At 41.7% G+C, this 24,027-nt stretch overlaps 2 protein-coding genes and 1 non-coding gene across 3 annotated transcripts in view; 1 reads left to right on the forward strand and 2 right to left on the reverse strand.

The window, feature by feature from the left end:
• The window catches only part of kmt2ba (lysine (K)-specific methyltransferase 2Ba), an 87,637-nt gene extending 77,769 nt beyond the window's left edge, over positions 1 to 9,868 (reverse strand). Inside the window, exon 1 of the mRNA XM_023975693.2 lies at positions 9,495 to 9,868. Within this exon, the coding sequence (XP_023831461.1) occupies positions 9,495 to 9,797 (303 nt within the window). The 5' untranslated portion in view covers positions 9,798 to 9,868. The remainder of the gene's footprint in view (positions 1 to 9,494) is intronic.
• A 1,581-nt stretch (positions 9,869 to 11,449) lies between these two features.
• LOC111955875 (zinc finger protein 16) lies at positions 11,450 to 20,446 on the reverse strand. Its single transcript, XM_023976227.2, has 5 exons — positions 20,369 to 20,446; positions 16,785 to 16,935; positions 16,395 to 16,510; positions 15,985 to 16,128; positions 11,450 to 12,587 (listed from the first exon to the last, which is right to left on the reverse strand). Exons 2-5 carry the CDS (start codon positions 16,897 to 16,899, stop codon positions 11,871 to 11,873), a joined length of 1,092 nt encoding a protein of 363 aa, XP_023831995.1. The 5' UTR covers positions 16,900 to 16,935; positions 20,369 to 20,446; the 3' UTR covers positions 11,450 to 11,870.
• A 3,166-nt stretch (positions 20,447 to 23,612) lies between these two features.
• On the forward strand, positions 23,613 to 23,694 carry trnal-uag (transfer RNA leucine (anticodon UAG)). Its single transcript has one exon. It is a non-coding gene; the product is annotated as a tRNA-Leu (tRNA).
• Positions 23,695 to 24,027: the final 333 nt, after the last annotated feature.

A 24,027-nucleotide genomic window follows, 5' to 3' on the forward strand; every position in this document is an offset into this window, starting at 1 on the left:
TTGAACTTTAATTAAATGGGTTGACTCTTCACATGGGATGATTTCACTGAACAACAAAAGGGAATATTGAATGATCCCCAATGATCCATCGCATCTCCCAAAAACACTTTCAACATACATCTGTAAAATAATAGTCGAGAAACTAAAGCTTTGGTTGTCATCCTCTCAGGCTTCCATGTCTTCTCCCTGGACCTCCTCAATGTCCACCTCTTAAACATCAGAGTCTGAGGACTCATCTTCACTGTCCAACCTTGCTGAGGATGGCTCGTTGTCAGGCTCAAAAAGATTCAAAGYTGACCGGATGGCCACCAATTTTCCAACCCTTGTATTTGCGCTCTGAGGCGGCTGATGTTGGTGGGATTTGGAGGATGATGGAGGCAACGGGAAAGAGCCTCAGATTCCCAAAGTCCCTTCCAGCAGGTGGCTGATGAGATATGTTGGCACGACTGCCATATTGCTTCTCCACCCCAAAGCCCTTGCTTGGAAGTGAACTTCGCCAGACTCACAAGAACCTTGCCCTCATCCAGAACAAGGTGGTGAGACACGGTAGTGATGACACCATAGGCCTTGTTGATCTTGACACCATAGGCCTTGTTGATCTTTACACCAGACAGGATGCTCTTGCCAGCATACTTGGGGTCCAACATGTACTCTGCTGCGTGTATGGGCTTCAAGTCTTCAYGCTTTTTGATGCATTTCAGTACTGTAGTTTTCTCTGCTTGGAGCAACAGTKAAGTGGGCAGGGCAGTATGGATTTCTTCTCTTACATCTGCAAGCAGAGTCTGAACRTCAGACAGGATGGCATTGTCTCCCTCAAYCCATGCAATGGCTACTGCTATAGGTTTCAGGCTGCTTACCACTCTCGCCCAAAATACATCAGGCAGGAGGATCCTCTTGATGAGGCTGTCCATATCRGCAGACTGTGATATGGCCATTTCTTGGAGAGACTCCTTCCCCTCCAGGAGACTGTCAAACWTGATGACAACACCACCCCAACGGGTGTTGCTTGGCAGCTTCAATGTGGTGCTCTYATTCTTCTCACTTTGCTTGGTGAGGTAGACTGCTGCTATAACTTGATGACCCTTCACATACCTAACCATTTCCTTGGCTCTCTTGTAGAGTGTATCCATTGTTTTGTGCCATGATGTCCTTGAGGAGCAGATTCATTGCATGAGCAGCACAGCCAATGGGTGTGATGTGAGAGTAGGACTCCTCCACTTTAGACCAAGCAGCCTTCATGTTCGCAGCATTGTCTGTCACCAGTGCAAATACCTGCTGTGGTCCAAGGTCATTGATGACTGCCTTCAGCTCATCTGCAATGTAGAGACCGGTGTGTCTTGTCCCTTGTGTCTGGGCTCTTGTAGAATACTGGTTGAGCGGTGGAAATGATGAAGTTAATTATTCCTTGCCCACGAACAATCGACCACCCATCAGGGATGATTGCAATACAGTCTGCTTTCTCTATGATTTCCTTGACCTTCACTTGAACTCTGATGAACTCTGCATCCAGCAAATGAGTAGATAAACCATGTCTGGTTGGAGGGGTGTATGCTGGGCAAAGAACATTCAGAAATCTCTTCCAATACACATTGCCTGTGAGCATCAGAGGTGAACCAGTTGCACACACAGCTCAAGCAAGACATTCATCAGAATTTCTCTGACTACGTTCCTCCATTGAGTCAAAAAAACTTCTGATTCCAGGAAGACCATGAGCTGTTGCCATCGATAAATTGCCTGATTCATCATTTTCACCTTGAATAGAAGTAGAGGGACATTGGTCAAAGGTTGCTTGTTGTGATTCTTCACATATGATTTGGCACAGTATTTGCAAATGTACACAGCTTTTCCTACTACATTAGCTGCAGTGAAATGTCTCCACAGATAGTGCCGGTGGCATTTTCCTGTAAAAAAAATTATATATATATATATATATATACACACACACATATCCATGTACAGATAAATAGTTAAGCAGTTAGATTAAACTCCTTTGTAAGATATTTTTTTAAATTATGAAATATGTATGGAAACCCACATGGTAGCAAATACAAACAAGCAGAAATTGTTAAGAGAAATTATTTAAACACTCCTTGCTGTAGGACACTATTTACTAGTTAACAAATTAATGTCATATAAAATATATTTACCCCACCCAGTATTGTAATCAGAACTTACCTGAAAGCATGTAGTCCTTGGCTCAGACAGTGTAGTAGTGTGGGCTCAATAGCATCTTATTAGTGTGCAAGATCTTGAGAATCAGCTGTACATGTGATGGAAGAATGCACTGTGCGTGCAGAGGGTTGCAATTCCATTGAATTGGGAAAAGTTTAACCAAAATATGCCACAAAACCTAAAATTGCTTTATGTGTATCCCACAAAAAAAAACGTTTTTGATGAATTTAAGCAAAATTATCTTCTCGGGCTTAACTTCCCATGGAAAATTTCCAGAAAAATTCCGGAAATTTACCGGAAAGTTTCCGACCCTTTGCAACCCTACCCCTCCATAAGCTTATTCATTATGATCTAAAAGGAAAAACTGATGCTAAATCAGCACTCCGTCTCCTACTCTGAGATGTTTTTTGAATACAGGCCCAGAATCACTGAGGAAGAGTCTTGCTCCTGGTTACAAACCTATCATCAACAAACTACACTTGCTGACCACAAAATTGCAGACTAAAAGAGCACATGGATATAGGATACATCTTGCTGATATTTCCACTTCTCCAATCAATTTGCTAGTTTCATCTTCTTGAACATACTTTGTTCATTTCCTTCAACTTTGCCACAATAACGATTGTGTTGATATACACAAATTGTGATGCCAGATTTGTGAGTGAATATAAAATAACATATTGATGTTGATCGAGTTAAAAGTTCCAATAGCTCACTTTAAAATGTGATGAAATCCTCTGTCGTATTTTGGCTCCTCCTCCTATAGGCTGCTGTGCTGCAATGTTATCCACTTGCACACTTTTTAGTTTTTGTACAATAAATTAAAATACCCATCACTTAGGTTGGAAGTTACTCATCTAGTTCATTACTGAAAATACACCCACTATTTATTCACTTTGTCACATTAAAATGTGCATTCATGCAAAAGACTACTGATTCAAGGTTCTCTGTCAGACAGTTAAGTTTAATATTCAAACTCAAGACATTAGTATGTTTGCACTTCCCTAAGATACAGCACCAGTCAAAGGTTTTTCTTATTTTTTTTTACTATTGTCCACATTGTAGAATAATAGTGAAAACATCAAAACTATGAAATAACACGAGTTGGACAGCTCTTCGCAATGCTTCAWGCATTGCGCGGTTTATGACTTCAAGCCTATCAACTCCCGAGATTAGGCTGGCAATACTAAAGTACCTATTAGAACATCCAATAGTCAAAGGTATATGAAATACAAAATGGTATAGAGAGAAACAGTCCTTTAATAACTACAAACTAAAACTTCTTAACTGGGAATATTGAAGACTCGTGTTAAAAGGAACCACCAGCTTTCATATGTTCTGAGCAAGGAACTTAAACGTTAGCTTTTTTACAATGGCACATATTGCACTTTTACTTTCTTCTCCAACACTGTTTTTGCATTATTTAAACCAAATTGAACATGTTTCATTATTTATTTGAGACTAAATTGATTTATTGATATATTATATTAAGTTAAAATAAGTGTTCATTGAGTATTGTTGTAATTGTCATTATTACAAATATATATATATATATATATATATATATATGTAATAATGACAATTACAACAATACTGAATGAACAATGAACACTTATTTTAACTTTATATTATCTTAATATATCTATAAATCAATATATATATATATATATATATAAATAAATAAATAAATAAATAAATAAATAGGCCGATTAATCAGTATCGGCTTCTTTTGGTCCTCCAATAATCGGTATCGGCGTTGAAAAATCATAATGGGTCGACCTCTAATTCAGGGGTGGCAGGTAGCCTAGCGGTTAAGAGCATTGGACCAATAACCGAAAGGTTGCTGGTTCGAATTTCAGAGCTGGCTAAGTGAAACATATGTCGACTTAAAGGAGAAATTAGGGTTAAGTCGCTCTGGATAAGAGAGTCTGCTAAATGACTCAAATGTAAATGAATCAGAATGATAAAATCCCTGACAGAGAAACCATGCCACTGCTGTACTCCACATCAGGTGACTGTGTAGAGCTGTCTGGCGTACACAGAGGAAGCAACTTAAAATGTGACTGTACAGCCCACTACCAAGGATTGCATCAGTTCAGCCGGAACAAAGTGATGTCACACTGTAAAGCCCCATGATCATGGAAATTAAGCAKTAATCTAACAGCATGAATCTAACAGAGGTCATTGCCATTCAACAAATTAGTATGGTTTGCGCTTCCATAAGATACATTAATAAATGAACGGTGAGTTTCGTCTAACTATAGCGTTGAATCAATAAGCCTACATATAGACTTTCAATAAGTTAAAGACAAAGCCTGGTGAAAAGAATATCAGGGACTGATAGTGCTGTTGAAAAAAAAGAGATGGTGAGTGAGTAACAAGTTATCTAAGATGCATAGGTCTATAACAGTCGTCACCAACCGGTCGATCGCTAAACATTTCTGTACGAAAAGCAACGATAAAGCCTTGCGTTCCKATACATTTTTTTTAATCAGGTGCTGTTGGTGGTAGTTGCACCCGAACCATGACCAGAGAGACTGTCAATGAACACAGAAAAGAGCTGCTGTATTCATGAGTGAGTTCATGTTTAAGTTCTTACTCGGCACCGTCAACACTTTTATAGGCTATTAAAATGTGCATTCTTCCTACTTCCACTTGCGCTGCAACCAATACTGCAGCTGTAATGAATGACTAGGAAAGTGTATTGATTTGCTTGCATTATTATTAGCGGCTTGGGTCTTTTTTATATGTAGAAATATTTTACTTTCTCCCTGTTCATAGGAGTAGCAACATGAATTTCTGTACGAGGCAGAAATAATGCGGTCCGACTCAAGTGTCGCCATCAGCTGGAAGACGGTGTTGGTCAGTGGAGGAAAGGGAGAGTAGGGGTGAACCTCAGTCTCCTCCTGCTCTCTCCCTCCGCTGAGACTGACCATCAGATGAAGGCAYCATCAGCCCAGTAAAATATTAAAATGTATGCTCACAAGTAATACAACAACTGATCGACTACCGGTGTGATCATATAGGCTACCTCAAATTTTGAAAAATGGTCCGAACAACAATGCATTGGCAGGGCCATTCAAGCAAAGCCAATATGCAGTGATAATGTATTGGGCCTAAGGATGTTAAGGGTWAACCGGTTTGCCTCCCATTCGCCATTCGGGTGTATAGGCCAGTTGTTCCAAACCAGGGGTACGCCTATCCACAGGGGGTACTTGAGAAGACTCATGAGACCGTAGGCCTACTGGTAAAATGCACGAGGGGGTACTTCAGGAGTACTCCGGCCATAGCAAAATTCAGTTGGTGGTACAATAACCGAAAAGGTTGGGAACCACCTGTATAGGCTATAGCCTGCCTTCCATTGACTATCAGCGTGTCACCCACCACTTTGCAATGTGAGCTTGAGGTAGTATAATTGTTTAAAACCTGAACGTTTTACTTTAATTCAAATAATGAAGCCTGTTTTAACTTGCTTCAAAGTTGCCTTGCGAAAATCCATCCGTAGAAACGTGGAGGCAATTATTTTATAAAGACTTCCTCAAGCAATTAACCAGCATTTCCCTCCTATTCTATTTTCATATCAACTCTCTTTCGTTGTCCAGAAGCCAAAGGCACAATCCTAGTCATATTAGCAACACATCATAATTGTTGCTATTAGATTCCCCATCTTTCTACGTTTCTAAAGGAGATTTCAATCTCTGTCACAACTGTTCGCAAATGGTTTAGAATGGGTTTTCCCGCTAATTGCATTTTGGAAAATGACGTTTTATTATCCACTTCATTACAAGAGTTGCATGTTCAATAATAGGCTATAGYCTTTTTAACTGTAAGACGATAGGCGTGCTATTGTTGCATGTTTCCATTAAGCTCTTAATGAAAAAGTTCCAGTCCTTGTATGCATGAACAGTATCAGTGTGGAAGTGGCAAAGTGAGAGTTTTCACTTTTGCAAAAATCTGTCCAAAATAAGCCCAATATATGGGCTTATTTTGGGTCTAAACTTGTCGCTTGCCTTCCCGCATTGGGCTGACTAATTGTTAGGACGGAAACATAAGCATCTCGCCATTATATACAGATCTCGAGTAGTATTTTTTGTTGGTCACTTCATTTTACTGTTTGGAAMCAATTTAACTGTTTGTTGACTGGTTAATGAGGGTCAGTTAGTCGGCAGCAAAATGTACCGAAATGTGCATCCCTAATTGGGCATATAGCCTACTGTACAAACGTAATTTCTATAGTACTGTTTTTAATAGGTTATAGTTGCATAGGCTTACGTTTTTTAGGTCATGTAAAAAAWATCTGATCTGGAGATCTCGGCTTTCATTTTGACTCAGAAAGTGATCTTCACTCAGAAATGGTTGGTGACCACGGGGCTCAATAGACTAGTTCTAAATTGCTTGCAGAATTGGGCATGTCAAGCAGAAATTAGCTTAGTTGTGAGCATGGCATGGGCGCCAATTTGATGATACGATGACAAGCTCACAAAAAAAAAAGAACTGTCAATACTATAGCCTGACTATCAGCACGACACTTACCACTTTGCAATGTGAGCTTGAGCCAGTATAATTGTTTGAACCCTGAATGTTTTACTTGACTTCGACCCACTCCAATTCGCATACCGCACGCACCTTCAGATCGCACTCCACACTGCCGTTTCACACCTGGACAAAAGGAACACCTATGTGAGAATGCTATTCACTACAGCTCGCGTTCAACACCATAGTGCCCTCAAAGCTCATCACTAAGCTAAGGACCCTGGGACTAAACACCTCCCTCTGCAACTGGATCCTGGACTTCCTGACGGGCCGCCCCAAGGTGGTAAGGGTAGGTAACAACACATCCGCCACGCTGATCCTCAACACGGGGGCCCCTCATGGGTGCGTGCTCAGTTCCCTCCTGTACTCATGACTGCACGGCCAAGCACGACTCCATCATCATCATTAAGTTTGCTGATGACAACAGTGGTAGGGATGATCACCGACAACGATGAGACAGCCTATAGGGAGGTGGTCAGAGACCTGACCTTGTGGTGCAAGGGCAACAATCTCTCCCTCAACTTGATCAAGACAAAGGAGACGATTGTGGACTACAGGAAAAGGAGGACTGAGCACGCCCCCATTCTCATCGACGGGGCTKCAGTGGAGCAGGTTGAGCGCTTCAAGTTCCTTGGTGTTCACATCACCAACAAAATAACATGGTCCAAGCACACCAAGACAGTCGTGAAGATGGCACGACAAAACATATTGCCCCTCGAGACTGAAAATATTTAGCATGGGTCCTCAGATCCTCAAAACGTTTTACAGCTGTACCATCAAGAGCATCCTGATTGGTTGCACCACTGCCTGGTATGGCAACTGCTCGGCCTCCGACCGCAAGACACTACAGAGGGTAGTGTGTAAGGCCCAGTACATCGCCGGGGCCAAGCCTCCTGCCATCCAGGACATCTATACCAGGCGGTGTCAGAGGAAGGCCCTAAACATTTTCAAAGACTCCAGCAACTCTAGTCATAGACTGTTCTCTCTGCTATCGCACGGCAAGCGGTACCGGAGCGCCAAGTCTAGGTCCAAGAGGCTTCTAAACAACTTCTACCCCCAAGCCATTACACTCCTGAACAGCTAATCAAATGGCTACCCAGGCTATTTGCATTGCCCCCCCCACCCCCATACTGCTGCTACACTCTGTTATTATCTATGCATAGCCACTTTAATAACTCCACCTACAATGTACATAATTACCTCAATACCGGTGCCCCCGCACTTTGACACATTAACTCTGTATCGGTACCCCCTGTATATAGCCCCGCTATTGTTATTTACTGCTGCTCTTTAATTATTTGTTATTCTATCTCTTACTTTTTTAGGGATTTCCTTAAAACTGCATTGTTGGTTAAGGGCTTGTAAGTAAGCATTTCACTGTAAGGTGAAATGTACACCTGCTGTAGACCTTACATGTGACAAATAAAATTTGACTTGATTTGAATAATGAGGCCTGTTTTACCTTTCTTCAAAGTTGCCTTGCGAAAATCCATCAGTAGAAACGTGGAGGCATTTTATGAAGACTTCCTCAAGCAGTTAAAATCCATCAGTAGAAACGTGGAGGCATTTTATGAAGACTTCCTCATGCAATTAACCAGCATTGCTCTCCTATTCTATTTTCATATCAACTCTCTTTCGTTATCCAGAATCCAAAGGCACAATCCTAGTCATATTAGCAACACATAATTGTTGCTATGAGATTCACAAACCTCATGGCTAGAGTAATGCTTGTAATACGTTAATGTTGCATAGGCTTACGTTTTTTAAATTAAGTCATGTAAAAAAAAATCTATTCTGATCGGTAGATCTTGGGTGGCATTTTSACTCAAAGTAATCTTCACTCAGAAATGGTTGGTGACCACTGGTCTCAGTAGACTAGTTCTAAATTGCTTGCCGAATGGGGCATGTCACGCAGCAATTAGCCTAGTTGTGGTGAGCATGGCATGAGCGCCAATTTGATTGATAATGCGATTACAAGCTCACATAAAAATTAACTGTCAATACTAGTAGGCTATGGTGCTAGAACAAACTGCTCTTAGTTTAAATGACACACGGGCCAAGCTTTTGGTGTAGCCCACTTAAAGCATGCAGTGGAATATCTCAAGATCGTTTCTGTTCCACAGGGCCAGACATCTTTCACTTACGATGGGGGCTGTCGGGAGTGGACTAAATGACAGATACTATGGCATAATCTGACTGAACAGGGGCAACGTTGATACCAAATATGTTATAWTGTGTTGATACTACGTAGAGTGATGGTGGATGTGTGAAAATGTGACTGTGTTGCAAAAGTTGCTATCTAGATAGCATCACTTGCTAACTACATTGTTTTAGTATAGCTAGTTAAATTGGCAGAAAAACTTGTATCCAGACAGAGTCATGTTGGCTACCACGAATTTCACCGCCTAAAATCATCGATTATCAAAGATCCTGGTAACGTTAATGTCAGTCAGAAGGCTGTCAGGAGATGTTATCACTGTTAGCTACTAACGTTTACTTGTCACCGAGTACAGTGGATTGGTACAGTAACTAGCAAACATTTGAACCACAATMCGGATTTATAAAAGAGGCGTTGAATACGGCTAGAACGTCACCTGTAAACCCAGATTCTGGTTCAGYAAGATTTGAAGTTTGAACAATTGTATAGTTGGATACCTACTGTAGCCAGGTAACGAACGTTACAGACACTTGATTCTCAATATAATCTATATTACACAGCGAAGGCTGTGGAACATACACGTGTTAATTGGGTCTGTGGTGTGGGGCTGTTGCACGGCTTGGAAACTCACCTCTCCACTCCCGCTTGAGTAGAAACCCGCGTCTCTCTGGCGCCTATGTTTATCAGCAATCCCGAGTAAACGCAGCAGTGACGGGTCCTCGCTCAACGTTAGTCCAATGTTGATGGGCCTTCGGCCTCCTGTGACTATCCCTCCACTTTCCGAGCCCAACCTTCCCCGCTGCGGACGTTTCTCCGATCGTAGCCGAATACGAGATGTCCATGGCCGGCCCGGGAAACGGGCCCGGGCTACGGCCGGCGTGCTGGAACCCGCGACATTAGCGGGAGATGATAATCCCTCTCCCGCTGCCGCCATTATTCACTACTATAACAACAACGGTGGTGGTGCGCTGTGTCTGTAGCGCTTCTGGTGAAACAAGATGGAAAGGCGCGAGATAGGAAGGAAATACCATTGCATCATGGGAAAACGAGTTTGTTGTAATTTCAGAATTCTCAGCGTTGTTTTTGAGGGTTTATGAATGTGGAGTACATATACATTTTGTTTTATTCGTGTTATATATTTCAATTAAGTTTAAACGTATTAAAAAGAAATAAAAGAACATAAACATACATGTATAGTAATATACATTATTATTCAGTATTCAGTCCACTTGCAGTAAATGTTTGCAACTTTGACCGTTTTTTTCCCTTCTGTCCACTTGTTTCTCTCCTTTTTGCCATAATATGTATATATTGTTGTGCAGGTAACGACACAGATTCTTATTTGTAATGAGGATCTTAAGTGATCACAGCAATATAAAATACCCCTCAAAATCGATGTCATTCCATCTCTTTCTGCATTCCTTCTCCATGATACTCATTTCCATTTGGCTCAACACCTGCCAGTATTTTTATATGGTGACTCTCAGAGTATCCATCTCCTTCAACAGCACTACCCTTATATATCCTGTTTCTCGACCAATCCCTCGTAAACCTTTTCCTCCTCCACAGCACCATCCCTCTTTCCTTTCTCTCTGCTGTTCTTCTCCAGAATGGTTTTGACCTGGAACCATCCCTCCTTAGCCGTCTCCTTTTCTCCCCCACTTCTCTTAGCCAGGTTAATCTCCAGCTCACTCCTTAGCTGGTTCCAGGTGTTATTCTCCTCTTTCCCATTCTCAACTACAAGCAGTTGCTTTATTTTAGGCTTTTTTCTTTTTCTTTCACCTTCATTCATCCTTGATCTCTCATCTTTTCCTTTTTCTGCCTTTGGATTTCCTCCTCATTCTCCATCCTCACTAGCTCCTTCTGCCACAACCTCAATGAATGGAAAAGATCTAACTCAGTACTAATCTTTTCCATTAATTTCAGGTTCACACACTAGTTTCCCATAACCTCAAATTCACATAAATTACAGACTGCAATTTAAAAATCACTCCTTACTATTTAATTATGGATGAAAAAAGTACAAGATCATATCACAACAACGACATCCTTCACAGAACAATATATTCTCCGGACCAATATATATACATTTACATGATCAGAAGATGCCTTGACAGGAACGTAAACTAAATGATGAGTGGAATGTTGAAGGCGGTAGGTTGCCCAGCGATTAAGAGCGATGGGCCAGTAACTGAAAGGTCGAATCCCGAGTTAACTAGATGACAAATCTGTTGATGTGCCCTTGAGCAAAGAACTTAACCCTAATTGCTCCTGTAAGTTGCTCTGGATAAGAGCATCTGCTAAATGACTAAAATGTAAACCATAAAACCCATTGATTTCCTACTAAAATAAATATGATAAGTKACTAAATCTTCTCACATTTGAGGTAATATAGAAATAGATTCATACCCTGGAAGGGGGCTGGCAGTTGAAATTCACGATCATGTACACATCATTAGAGGGTTCTAAAAGCACTTCAAAATAATCCGTGGGAGCAACCAGGAACAAGCTAATGATCCAACTGAGTGCTTATCCATAATGGTATGTCACATATTCCAAACTCCCATCTTGAACATAAAAAACCCACCCACATCAACRCCTGTTTTAACCAAATTATATTTTCCAAACTCTTAAAAGCTGCAGCATGTAACTTTTTAGGTAACCCGACCAAATTCACATAGAATTATGAGTTATAGAAAGCAAGCAACTCATCAAAAGCAAGTCTAAGAAGCAGTAGATCTGTTCTATGTGCGCTATTTCTATGATTTCCTCAAGTTTCGTTTTGCGGCTTTTACTTTTGGGTTTGTACACCAGCCTCAAACAGCTGGCAATATATTTCACAGTGGTTTAGATGGTAGAATGATTCTCTATGCTATACATTGCTTGTTTTGTCACAAACTAAAATGAGGCAAACTATTAKAATTTTAGCAACCAGAAAATGGTAAGCAATTTCTGCATATTGCACCTTTAACCATTACATAAATTGTCCATGATGACATTCCCCAGATTATCTATTTTCTTTGTCTGTTGCCTCTTCTCCCTCAGTGTGGGTCTTCTGGTGTGCCTTTAGGTTGCTCTCCCGGCCAAAGGTCTTGCCGCAGGTGGGGCAGTTGTGTTGGCCATAGCCGTGAGCCATGGCCATGTGGGCTTTGAGCTGCTCCGGTCGAGCATAGCTCTCTTCACACTCAGAGCAGGGTTGAGTCTTGAGAGGTGGAGGTGGCCGCCTGTGCTTCTCCTTCTTGTGGGCCCGGAGAAGGGCAACAGAGGAGAACATGAGGTCACACTCAGCTTCAGGACAGGGAATTTGGAGCTCCTCCTTATGGGGTAGACCCGGTCGTTTCCCTCCTTTTGCCACAAGCTCCTCTCCCCCATCGTCAGCTTTCCCACTCTTCTCTCCATTAGCTGCCTCTCGCTCAGCAGACTTTGGCTCAGCCACAGACACTTTCTTGGGAGGGCGTCCGCGTTTTTTGGCTGGGACTTTTGCATCGCAATGCCGATGACCCACAAAGTTCTCCTGGTGCAGCACAAGCTCCACCTCCATCTCAAACCTGCGGCCGCACTTGCCACAACGATGAGTCTTGGTGTCATCATCCTCCTCTTCCAGCAGCTGGGGGTGCTGGGTGAGGCAGTGGGTGCGTAACTGGTTTGGGCCCCGCAATACCATGCCACAGTCCTTGCACGCACACTGACGCTCCTTGCACAGCTGTCGCCGGTGGACTGTCAACTATGAGAGACATCAAGARACAAAAAATGACAAAGAGGTTCAGGCAGGGTTTCCGTTATGAAAATGTGGCGCCGGACATTTGCCTGGCAGCATTTTAATTTACCTGACATTTAAAAAAGGTGCTGGGTCCATATGCATTGGTTGCGTAACATGATTAGGGCTTCCACCTACGGTTCTTAGAATGACAGAAAACACATTTAGTTTATGGTAATTCATCTTAACAGAACATGCAACGGGGTGCATCATTCTTACCGAACTCCCATGAGCAATTTGAAGATATTAGAATACATAGGCGGCGCGTCCATAAGGCTCRGGGAAGCTGAGCTTTACCAAAATKTAATTGAATTTCCAAAATGATATATCCTAATTAGCATACTGTCTATACAGAAATACATTCAATGATTCAAAATAGGCTACTACACCAGAAAGCATGAATTTGCCACAGAGGATTATTAACTTATTTAAAAATCAAAAGCTGTGGATTTGTTAAAATGGCATAGCCTACAGTCGGAAGGGCCCGCAATTTGGGTGATTGATGAGTTGAGACTGTCAGTGAAAAGCATAGAGACCCAGCCAGGCATACCACAATATTTAAAAATACAATTGCAGAAAAACTGTTTGGAAAACAAATGGCTATCGCTGTAAAGAGAAGACAATGAAAAGACTCCAATCTGTCTTTTAGTTATGAAAATGTTAAACTTAATTAAGCAAAGAGTAGCCTATCTTATTGGCACCAGCAAAGAATATTGGCCATGTCCTCAGTAAGTGTCCATATTTACTGTCTTTATCATTGGGTTAGTGCCACTTCTTGTTTTTGGACAATTTCTTCTTCAGGTTAGATGGATGTCATATTGTATTTGTGTCTCTCCTTTTCATAGGCCTAATATATGACTCAGACAATGTTGTTTTTATTGATCTRTTTGTTACTGTCAGCAGAGAAGGTTACCCTGTCATTTTTGTCATATTAAAGAGGATTCTGCTAATGTCTCCAGTCATATAAAGGGTCACAATCACAGTATTTTCTGTATAGAGTTATTGGCAGCAATATTTTGTTTTATTTTGTGGTCTCAMGCCAGTGAGTTTATTAACATTCTTCATCAAWAGTATTGGCAAAATTGTATTATTGACAATGAMAATGGTGGGAATGTTGTTCCCCTGTCATATAATTGCTACATTTACTATCAATACAGCATTAAAAATAGTTTTCCAGATTCTATTTTGGCGATTCTTTTTCGCGAAGCAAATATTCGGTCGTGGCAGACTACCTGGTTCAATTTGGGTCCCGAGGCAAAACCAGCTGAGAACCACTGGCCTATAGCCTAGGCCTACTCTAAGCCTACTCTTTTTTTGTGAACAATGATTGAGTTATACTTTTAGACAAAAATTATGACAATGAAATCTAGGAATAGTAGGCCATGGCTATCTTACATACATAAATCTGCAAATGCGAGGATGCATGGAATGCTTTATTATTAAAGTAAATTTTTATGGTGAAAAATTGCTTCCCCAAACTTGAAACTGCCTATGTTTTATTAACCGCCCACATTTACTTTTCCTCAGCCAACAAGATGAGCAACAAACAGCAAAATCACTAGCCTATGTCAATCTACTATCCCCATAGTAGAAAAGATGACCTATTCAGAGGTCATCAGCCAGAGCCCATTTTGCAGGGCTCTGGCAGTGCTCCTCCTTTCACAAAGGCGGAGGTAGCGGTCCTGCTGCTGGGTTGTTGCCCTCCTACGGCCTCCTCCACGTCTCCTGATGTACTGGCCTGTCTCCTGGTAGCGCCTCCATGCTCTGSACACTACGCTGACWKWCWYRSCAMASCTYSCATTGATGWGCCATCCTGGATGAACTGCACTACCTGAGCCACTTGTGTGGGTTGTAGACTCCGTCTCATGCTACCACTAGAGTGAAAGCACCGCCAGCATTCAAAAGTGACCAAAACATCAGCCAGCAAGCATAGGAACTGAGAAGTGGTCTGTGGTCACCACCTGCAGAACCACTCCTTTATTGGGGGTGTCTTGCTAATTGCCTATAATTTCCACCTTTTGTCTATTCCATTTGCACAACAGCATGTGAAATTTATTGTCAATCAGTGTTGCTTCCTAAGTGGACAGTTTGATTTCACAGAAGTGTGATTGACTTGGAGTTACATTGTGTTGTTTAAGTGTTCCCTTTATTTTTTTGAGCAGTGTATTTCAATGCTTGGTTTTTAAATGTGATACGCAACTCCGGCATGTATAATGTCCGTTTTTATAGTTTACTCCGTTTGCTACTTGAGTTGCCTTTCTCCCTCTCCTCCTGCTGCATGCCGCTTCCCACACCTAGCCCCGCCCCCTGTCACTCAATGAGAGAGCAGTTGCTCCACCATGGAGTCATGAGTACTTTCTTGCTGTTCACTCTGACGCCTGCAAGGTCAGATAGATGCAAAAATATGTTGGTGAGAACAATGGTGCTTTCCACAAGCGTTCTATAATTACACTATTGGTTTGTGTGTGTGTGTGTATCTTACTTTCTGCAAACTACTGTCTGGTAGTTTGTCTTAGCAAGTTGTAAATAAATCACTAGCCGCTAATGTTAATCGCTAGTTAGCTTGCTAAATGTACTAAGAGTCAGAGCAAACGTAACTAGCTAATATAGCCTAGTTAGTACCAGTGCTGGTGTATGCCAAGATATTATTGTTGTTTGTCCAACAGTATCTTCTAAATCTGATAGGAATTATATAGGTGAAGCATGAATATGTTAGCTAGCTAACTACATGAGGTAAGAAAACATGTAATGTACCTCTAATTAGGGTCCCATGGAAAAACTAAGCAACACTTTGGTCCCTACCCTGTCAATAATTCCTCCCTGACTTATTCATTTGTTGCCATGTCAAACTATGTATTAAAGGTGGTGCTCACTATACTCATTATATTTCCATGATTCCAACAGTTCACCACCTAAGTAGGCCTAGATGTTTTGCCCATATCATGCAGCCCTGCGTGGCACTGCGTAAATGATAACAAAAGTGCAGGAAATGCAGAAATTTATAAATTATTTTGGTTTKAAGTTGTATAAAACAAATCAGAATGGATAAAGCCCCATTAAAATCGCCTAATTTATGTGTTGCCACCTTAGGGTCATGAACTACTGAAAGCATATTTAGAACTTTTATTATTCAAAAACATAAAATACCGTAAAAATATTGTAACATGATATTTTGGCCATATTACCCAACCCTAGGCTTATCCCCAAAACCTAATTAAGCATCTGACCAAATGTGAAAGTTTCAAACTTGAAATTACACAAGATTTTAGTTCTGGGTTAAATGAGATTACTGGGGCACTTACACGCAACTAAAAGTCATTACAGACTAAAGACTTTACAACTTCCATTGAAAGACCGTTCTCACCTCAGAGAAAGTCCGGAAGCTTCCCTGGCAGTAGGTGCAGCGGAAGGGCTTGTCTTCCAGGCTGTGTGAGGCATGGTGCTGCGTCAGCTCCTCAGAGGAGGAGAAGGTACGATTGCACACATAACAGGTGAACAGCGTATCGGTCTGCAGAATAACATAAAACAGCAAATAATTAACAGTGTCTTAGTTATGCTGTGCATATAGGCATACAGCATTTTGCTGATAAGCTGTGTGCTTTGCAGCTACGGGGTGAAGTTTCCCCTAGGTACATCGTACAGTTGTAGATTCAGCTCCCCCTACCCCCAAAATCTTAAACTTAATCACTACTGAGGAAAATGCTAAACTCACCCAAAACCAGCATCTAGGGGCAACTTCACCCTACTCTTGCATTTATTTTCTCCGTTCCATACCTGCTGGAGCGACTGCTTGTATTCCTCACGATGGCTCTTCCTCATGTGTCTCTCCTTGGACTTGGCATTACAGAATGTAATGAAGCACTGAAAACACTGTAGGCTGTCATGCTGATCTGCAATGAGAGGAGGTTTTTATTTAACTAGGCAAGTCAGTTAAGAACAAATTCTTATTTACAATGACGGCYTAGGAACAGTAGGTTAACTGCCTTGTTTAGGGGCAGAACCACAGATTTTTACCTTGTCAGCTCGGGGACTCGATCTAGCAACCTTTCAGCAACCTTTCAGTTACTCGCCCGCCCACTAGGCTACCTGCCGCCCCAATACTGCACTTGAAATTCATACATATGAACACCAATCTGAAATAATAAAAGAAAAATGTGTGCTTACAGGGTTGGAGAGCAGGGACAGTCTGTGGTTTGATGATTGATGCTGTGGCACTGGTCATCACCTCTTCCCCCAGAACGACCTGCTCTATATCCAACATAACGTTACCAAACTCCATTTTGACGCCTGAATCCACCCAGAAGTTTACGTCGAGCTGTAACCAAAATATAGGAATCATATACGGGAATACATTAAAATCTGCAGTATGGTGTTATTTTACTCTTACATGCTTACATCACGTGCGCGAGCGTTGCAAAATACATTTACACATACATGTTATTCAATCATTTGTATTTATTATGGATCCCCATTAGCTGCTGCAGCTACTCTTCCTGGGTTCCAGCTAAATTAAGGCAGTTTATACAATTTTAAAAACATTACAATACATTAACAGATTTCACAACACACTTTGTGCCCACAGGCCCCTACCTCACCACTACCACATATCTACAGTACAAAATCTATGTGTACATGTGTGTATAGTGTGTATGTTATTGTGTGTGTGTGTGTGTGTGTATGCATGTGTCTGTGCCCATGTGTGTGTTGCTTCACAGTCCCCGCTGTTCCATAAGGTGTATTTTTATCTGGTCATTTTAATATAATTTTACTGCATCAGTTACTTGATGTAGAATAGAGTTCCATGTAGTCATGGATCTATGTAGTACTGTGCACCTCCCATAGTCTGCTTCTGCTGTGAAGACTAGAGGTCGACCGTTAATCGGAATGGGCCGATTAATTAGGCCGATTTCAAGTTTTCATAACAACCGAAATCTTCTTTTTTTTTTTTTTTTTTTTACACCTTATTTAACTAGGCAAGTCAGTAAAGAACACATTCTTATTTCAATGACGGCCTAGGAACGGTGGGAACTGCCTGTTTCAGGGGCAGAACGACAGATTTGTACCTTGACTCAGGGATTCAATCTTGCAACCTTACGGTTAACTAGTCCAACGCTCTAACCACCTGCCTTACATTGCACTCCCACGGGGACCTGCCTCTTACGCGAATGCAGTAAGAAGCCAAGATAAGTTGCTAGCTAGCATTAAACTTATCTTATAAAAAACAATCAATCAATCATAATCACTAGTTAACTACACAATGGTTGATGATTAACTAGTTTATCTAGCTTGTCCTGCGTTGCATATAATCGATACGGTGCGCATTCCCGAAAAAGGACTGTCGTTGCTCCAACGTGTACCTAACCATAAACATCAATGCCTTTCTTAAAATCAATACACAAGTATATATTTTTAAACCTGCATATTTAGTTAATATTGCCTGCTAACATGAATTCCTTTTAACTAGGGAAATTGTGTCACTTCTCTTGCAACAGAGTCAGGAATATACAACAGTTTGGGCCGCCTGGCTCGTTGCGAACTAATTTTCCAGATTTAAATAATTCTGAAATAACATTGAAGGTTGTGCAAGTAACAGAATATTTAGATTTATGGATGCCACCCGTTAGATAAAATACGGAACGGTCCGTATTTTCACTGAAAGAAAACGTTTTGTTTTCGAAATAGCGTTTCCGGATTCGACCATATTAATGACCAAAGGCGCTATTTCTGTGTGTGATTTTTTATGGATTAAGTCTATGATTGATATTGATAGAGCAGTCTGACTGAGCTGGTAGGCAGCACAGGCTCGTACGCATTCATTCAAACAGCACTTTCATGCGCTTTGCCAGGCAGCTCTTTGCAATCTTCAAGCATTGAGCTGTTTATTATCGCAGTGCTAGCTGTGCACCAGAGACTCTGGGTCGGGCCAGCTCTGTCGCAGCGGCGCGGCCGGAGGTCCATGGGGCGACGCACAATTGGCCTAGCGTCGTCCGAGTTAGGAGAGTTTGGCCAGTATGGATATCCTTGTCTCATCACGCACTAGACTTCCTGTGTGGCCGGCGCAGTGCGCCTGACCAGTCACTAGGTGTACGGTTTCCTCTGACACATTGGTGGCTGGCTTCTGCTTGGATGCGCTGTTTAAGAAGCAGTGCGGCTTGTTGGGTTGTGTTCGGAGGACACAATGGCCTCAACTTCGTCTCTCCGAGCCCGTACGGGTGTTGTAGCGATGAGACAAGACAGTAACTACTAACAATTGGATACCACGAAATTGGGGAAAAAGGGGATAAAAAAAAAAGGAACCACCAGCTTTCATATGTCTCATGTTCTGAGCAAGAACTTAAACGTTAGCTTTCTTACATGCACGTATTGCACTTTTACTTTCTTCTCCAACACTTTGTTTTTGCATTATTTAAACCAAATTGAACATGTTTCATTATTTATTTGAGGCTAAATTGATTTTGATGTATTATATTAAGTTAAAATAAGTGTTCATTCAGTATTGTTGTAATTGTCATTGTTACAACAACAAAAAATAATAAAAAAATACAAATAAAGAAAGAAAATGGCTGATTAATCAGTATCGGCTTTTTTTGGCCCTCCAATAATCTGTATCGGCGCTGAAAAATCATAATCGGTCGACCTCTAGAAGAGACCTCTTGTAGCATGTCTTGTGGGGTATGCATGGGTGTCCGAGCTGTGCGCCAGTAGTTCAAACAGACAGCTCTGTGCACTTTTATTAATACAAGTAGAGATTAAGTCAATCTCTCCTCCACTTTGAGCCAAGAGAAATGGACATTAATAGTAGCTCTCTGTGTACATCCATGGGCCAGCCGTGCTGCCCTGTTCTGAGCCAAATGCAATTTTCCTAAGTCCCTTTTTGTGGCACCTGACAACATGACTGAACAATAGTCAASGTGCGACAAAACCTGCCTTGTTGATTGCACATACACTGCTCACGCGCATCTGTGTAGCCAGGCGCTAAAAGAGAACTTGGTTCTATTGTGACGCATAAACTCTGCAAGTCCCGCCTCTCCCATCTCCTCATTGGKTTTAAGGAGCATATACCCACGTGAGTGATTGAAAGATGAACTGAAGTCCACACACCAATCCAGTGTGTTCGTAAATTCAATCTGGAGTGCGCTCTGGCCGTTCATAAATTCATCAATTATTCTGCGCTCTGGCACTCAGACTTCATAGCCAGAGTTAATTTACGAACCCACCCTTAATGTTAATTGGAAACTAATAGCTAGCAAATGTGAACCTTTGGGTATTTKTTTCAATAACTACCCAGCTACAACCAATTTAATAAAAATGCGCCGTGGATCAAATGACTGAGGAACTTAATTATGATTTAGCATGCTAGCTGGGAAGGCTGGCGGGCTTTGCCATCGCGGAATTATGAGGGCAAGAGAGGTACAACAAATCAGATATTCAGTTACCTAACAAACATTCGCTATATGTTTTACAGAACAGTAAAGAAAAAGGCAATGACAACTAACCAGAAATACGGCAAATATAACAAGCAAAATAGCTAAAACTTTAGTCAAGCAATGCAGACAAAACAAACGCGAGGGGGGAAAAATAAGATAGCACACATTTTCCGAGACCATGCTAAAATAGTATTATAATGTTGTCTTAGGTGTTCATGAAAGTGTTTTTAAAATAATTTGGGAATGAACATGAAAAACCAAGGTAAAAATAAATGTACAAATGTATACTTACGTTTATAACGAGCTACAACCGTTGCTTACCTTTGAAAGTATCCAACGATGCACTGCTGTAAAGTACTTCCAGGTCACGGATTTCTGGAATCCTTCAGAATAAAAGTGCTGTCCTGTATACGTTGTAAAATAATAATTAGGGCAATGATGGAACTATCGAACGATTTTATACTAGTTATTATACAAAGAATAATTACAAGTATTTCTATCAGATATTATGTCATTCATTTTTATTTATTTTTCATATTGGACATACAAACAAAAAATATTGTTGACCATTTAGCTGATTGGCAGAATGAGTAGCGATGCTCCTTGGGTTGTATACTGTGGATTTGGAAACTAGAGGTCCTCCTGAGTAAAATGGACACCCCTTTTACTGCGACACAATGTACAGGGAAGGGGCGCAACTTTGGTTTTAGAAGGGTGGGGGCATAACATCTATATATATATATATTCTTTTTTRTCCAGTCAGATAAACACTCCAAACAGCCTACTCGACCACTCAGAGKCGTCCGCATGGTCCTAAAGCACACATTTGCCTCGTTTTGCAGAAAGTATGTCCAATATGAAAAACTGACTGGATTTAAGCTGAAAGGCCAGTCTTTAAGGGCAGCAGAAAGAGCGGTGATGCTCCTTGTGTTGTACACTTTGGATTTGGAAAATAGAGGTGCTCCTGAGTAGAATGGACCCCCATCTTACTGCAACACAATGTACAGGAAATTGTGTACAACGGTGCASTATGTCCAATATGGAAAACGTACTGAACATCGTGCAATACGAATGGACTAATTAACAATTGGATTTAAAAGTTTTCTGAAATTGATTATTGTAATTCTAATATTAGTATTAATATTGTTATTACTATTATTATTAATAGTAGCATTAAATAATTTTTTGTTATTTGTATTACTGTTGTTACCATGATAGCGATCTAGTAAACATTACTTTTAAAATCAATTCAAATGTTATTGGTCACATACACATATTTAGCAGATGTTATTGCGGTTGTAGCGAAATGCTTGTGTTCATAGCTCCAACAGTGCAGTAGTATCTAACAGTACAGTCGTATCTAAAAACGATTCACAACAATACACACAAATCTAAAAGTAAAAAAATGGAATTAAGAAATATATAAATATTAGATTGAACAATTTCGGAGTGGCATTGACTAAAATACAGTAGAATGGAATACAGTATATATATATATGAGATGAGTAAAGCAGTATGTAAACATTATTTAAACATTATTAAAGTGACTAGTGTTCCATTATTAAAGTGGCCAGTGATTCCAAGTCTATGTATATAGGGAAGCAGGGTTGAGTAACCTGGTGGAAGCCAGCTAGTAATGGCTATTTAACAGTGTGATGRYCTTAAGATAGAAGCTGTTTTTCAGTCTCTAGGTCCCAGCTTTGATGCACCTGTACTGACCTCGCCTTCTGGCCTTGGCTCGAGTCATTGATGTCCTTGATGATCTTTTTGGCCTTCCTTTGATACCGGGTGCTGTAGGTGTCCTGGTGGGCAGACAGTGTGCCCCCGGTGATGCGTTGGGCAGACCGCACCACCCTCTGGAGAGCCTTGCGGTTGTGGGCGGTGCACTTGCCGTACCAGGCGGCGATACAGCCCGCCAGGATGCTCTCAATTGTGCATCTGTAAAAGTTTATGGGGCCAAGCTGAAGTCCACGATCAGCTCCTTCGTTTTGTTGACGTTGAGGGAGAGGTTATTTTCCTGGCACCACTCCGCCAGGGCCCTTACCTCCTCCCTGTAGGCTGTCTTGTCATTGTTGGTAATCAGGCTTACTATTGTCGTGTCGTCAGCAAACTTGATGATTGAGTTGGAGGCGTGGGTGTCCACACAGTCATGGGTGAACAGGGAGTACAGGAGGGGGCTGAGCACGCACCCTTGTGGGGCCCCTGTGCTTAGGATCAGGGAAGTGGAAGTGTTGTTTCCTACCTTCACCACCTGGGGGCGGCCCGTCAAGAAGTCCAGGACGCAGGTTCAGACCCAGGGCCCCCGAGCTTAATGATAAGATTGGAGGGTACTATGGTGTTGAAGGCTGAGCTATAGTCAATGAACAGCATTCTTACGTAGGTATTCCTCTTGTCCAGATGGGATAGGGCAGTGTGCAGTGCGACGGCAATTGCATCGTCTGTGGATCTATTGGGGCAGTAAGCAAATTGAATTGAGTCTAGGGTGTCAGGTAAGGTGGAGGTGATATGATCCTTGACTAGTCTCTCAAAGCACTTCATGATGACAGAAGTGAGTGCTACGGGGCGATAGTCATTTAGTTCAGTTACCTTTGCTTTCTTGGGTACAGGAACAATGGTGGACATCTTGAAGCAAGTGGGGACAGCAGACTGGGATAGGGAGAGATTGAATATGTCCGTAAACACTAAAGCCAGCTGGTATCCGCATGCTCTGAGGACGCGGCTAGGGATGCTGTCTGGTCCGGCAGCCTTGTGAGGGTTAACATGCTTAAACGTCTTACTCACGTCGGCCACAGAGATTTTTTCTTGAAGGACATACTGAGGGAGGACGCCTTTGCAGGGAGAGGTCAGGCTGGTCCTCGCCTCATCATTACCGATAACTGCAAGGCAGAGAAGGGATGGAGGGAGGGCATTTCCAGGAGCCAAACTGAGCATTTTCACCTTCCACCTACTCCAAGCAGTGTGGAGGTGGCTGTGGAGCACGGAAAGTGGAGTACACCTGAGAGACAGGCAGAACCCCTTCACTGTCAAAGACATCATGTATTCCAGGGAAGAGATGGCTGAGCCCTTCTATCAGCAGGCCAAACAAAACCCAGTTGTAGCCAGGTTAGTGTAGTATAACAGTATAATGAGGTGCAATCTATTAACCTATGCTTTATTCTCATTAACTTTTTTACGATAAAACCAGAACTCAGTTTTAGTCTTTTCTCAAAGACATTTGCCCAGTCCATGTTTGGGATATGTTGTTATTTTGGATATATTTTCCCAATATTTTGTAACCAATATGTTATAGTACAAGACATTGTTCAAGTACATATTTTACCCTAATTACAGGTAGAAGAAATTCACGTCTTATTTCGATCGACTGTTCAGTCGTCGAGAGTGTTGGGCACTCAACTATCGGGAGAAGCTGCCAACCCGAGGGAACAACACATAACTTTGTGGCGGCCGCAATGCGGGTCCTTAAGGATAAAATCCTCCAGAGGACAAAAGCGTTCAATCTCCCTGCCTTATTTGACCTTCTGAAAATGCTCTTGGCCGCTGGGCAACGTCAGAAGCTCAACTCAGCGGTAGTGTGGTCGAGTGGTCTAAGGCGCTGGATTTAGGCTCCAGTCTCTCTGGAGGTGTGTGTTCAAATCCCACCGCTGCCATCCTTGTTGCTGTTTGTGCAAGTCTTCGGTCTTTTTGGTCAATTCAAACTTTGGTAGCGTGTCCATATTCATACAAGGGAAATAACACCGCTGCCATCTTTAGCACTAAATTGCCTTAACTACCTCGTCCTGTGCTATAGCGGTGGCCCCTCCCACCAGCTGGCCGAGATCCACCTTTCTGAGCTTGTAAAGTGCTCTACAAATGTGCTCTTCAGACATAGCAGCAAAAACAAATGATGTGTTGACACAGGAAGAAAAAGCAACATGATATAAATGAAGAAAATGTAATGAAAAAGGATAAAAGAAGAGGTTGAAATTAATGGGAGCTTAGCA

Source organism: Salvelinus sp. IW2-2015, linkage group LG31, assembly GCF_002910315.2.
Source record: "Salvelinus sp. IW2-2015 linkage group LG31, ASM291031v2, whole genome shotgun sequence".
NCBI lineage: Eukaryota > Metazoa > Chordata > Actinopteri > Salmoniformes > Salmonidae > Salvelinus > Salvelinus sp. IW2-2015.

Coding starts and splice junctions, on each gene's coding strand:
- LOC111955875 (XM_023976227.2), bottom strand. CDS start 16,899: ATGGAGTTTGGTAACGTTATGTTGGATATAGAGCAGGTCGTTCTGGGG. Junction 16,511..16,784: donor TGTCCCTGCTCTCCAACCCT/GTAAGCACACAT, acceptor CTCTCATTGCAG/ATCAGCATGACAGCCTACAG. Junction 16,129..16,394: donor ACAAGCAGTCGCTCCAGCAG/GTATGGAACGGA, acceptor GTTATTCTGCAG/ACCGATACGCTGTTCACCTG.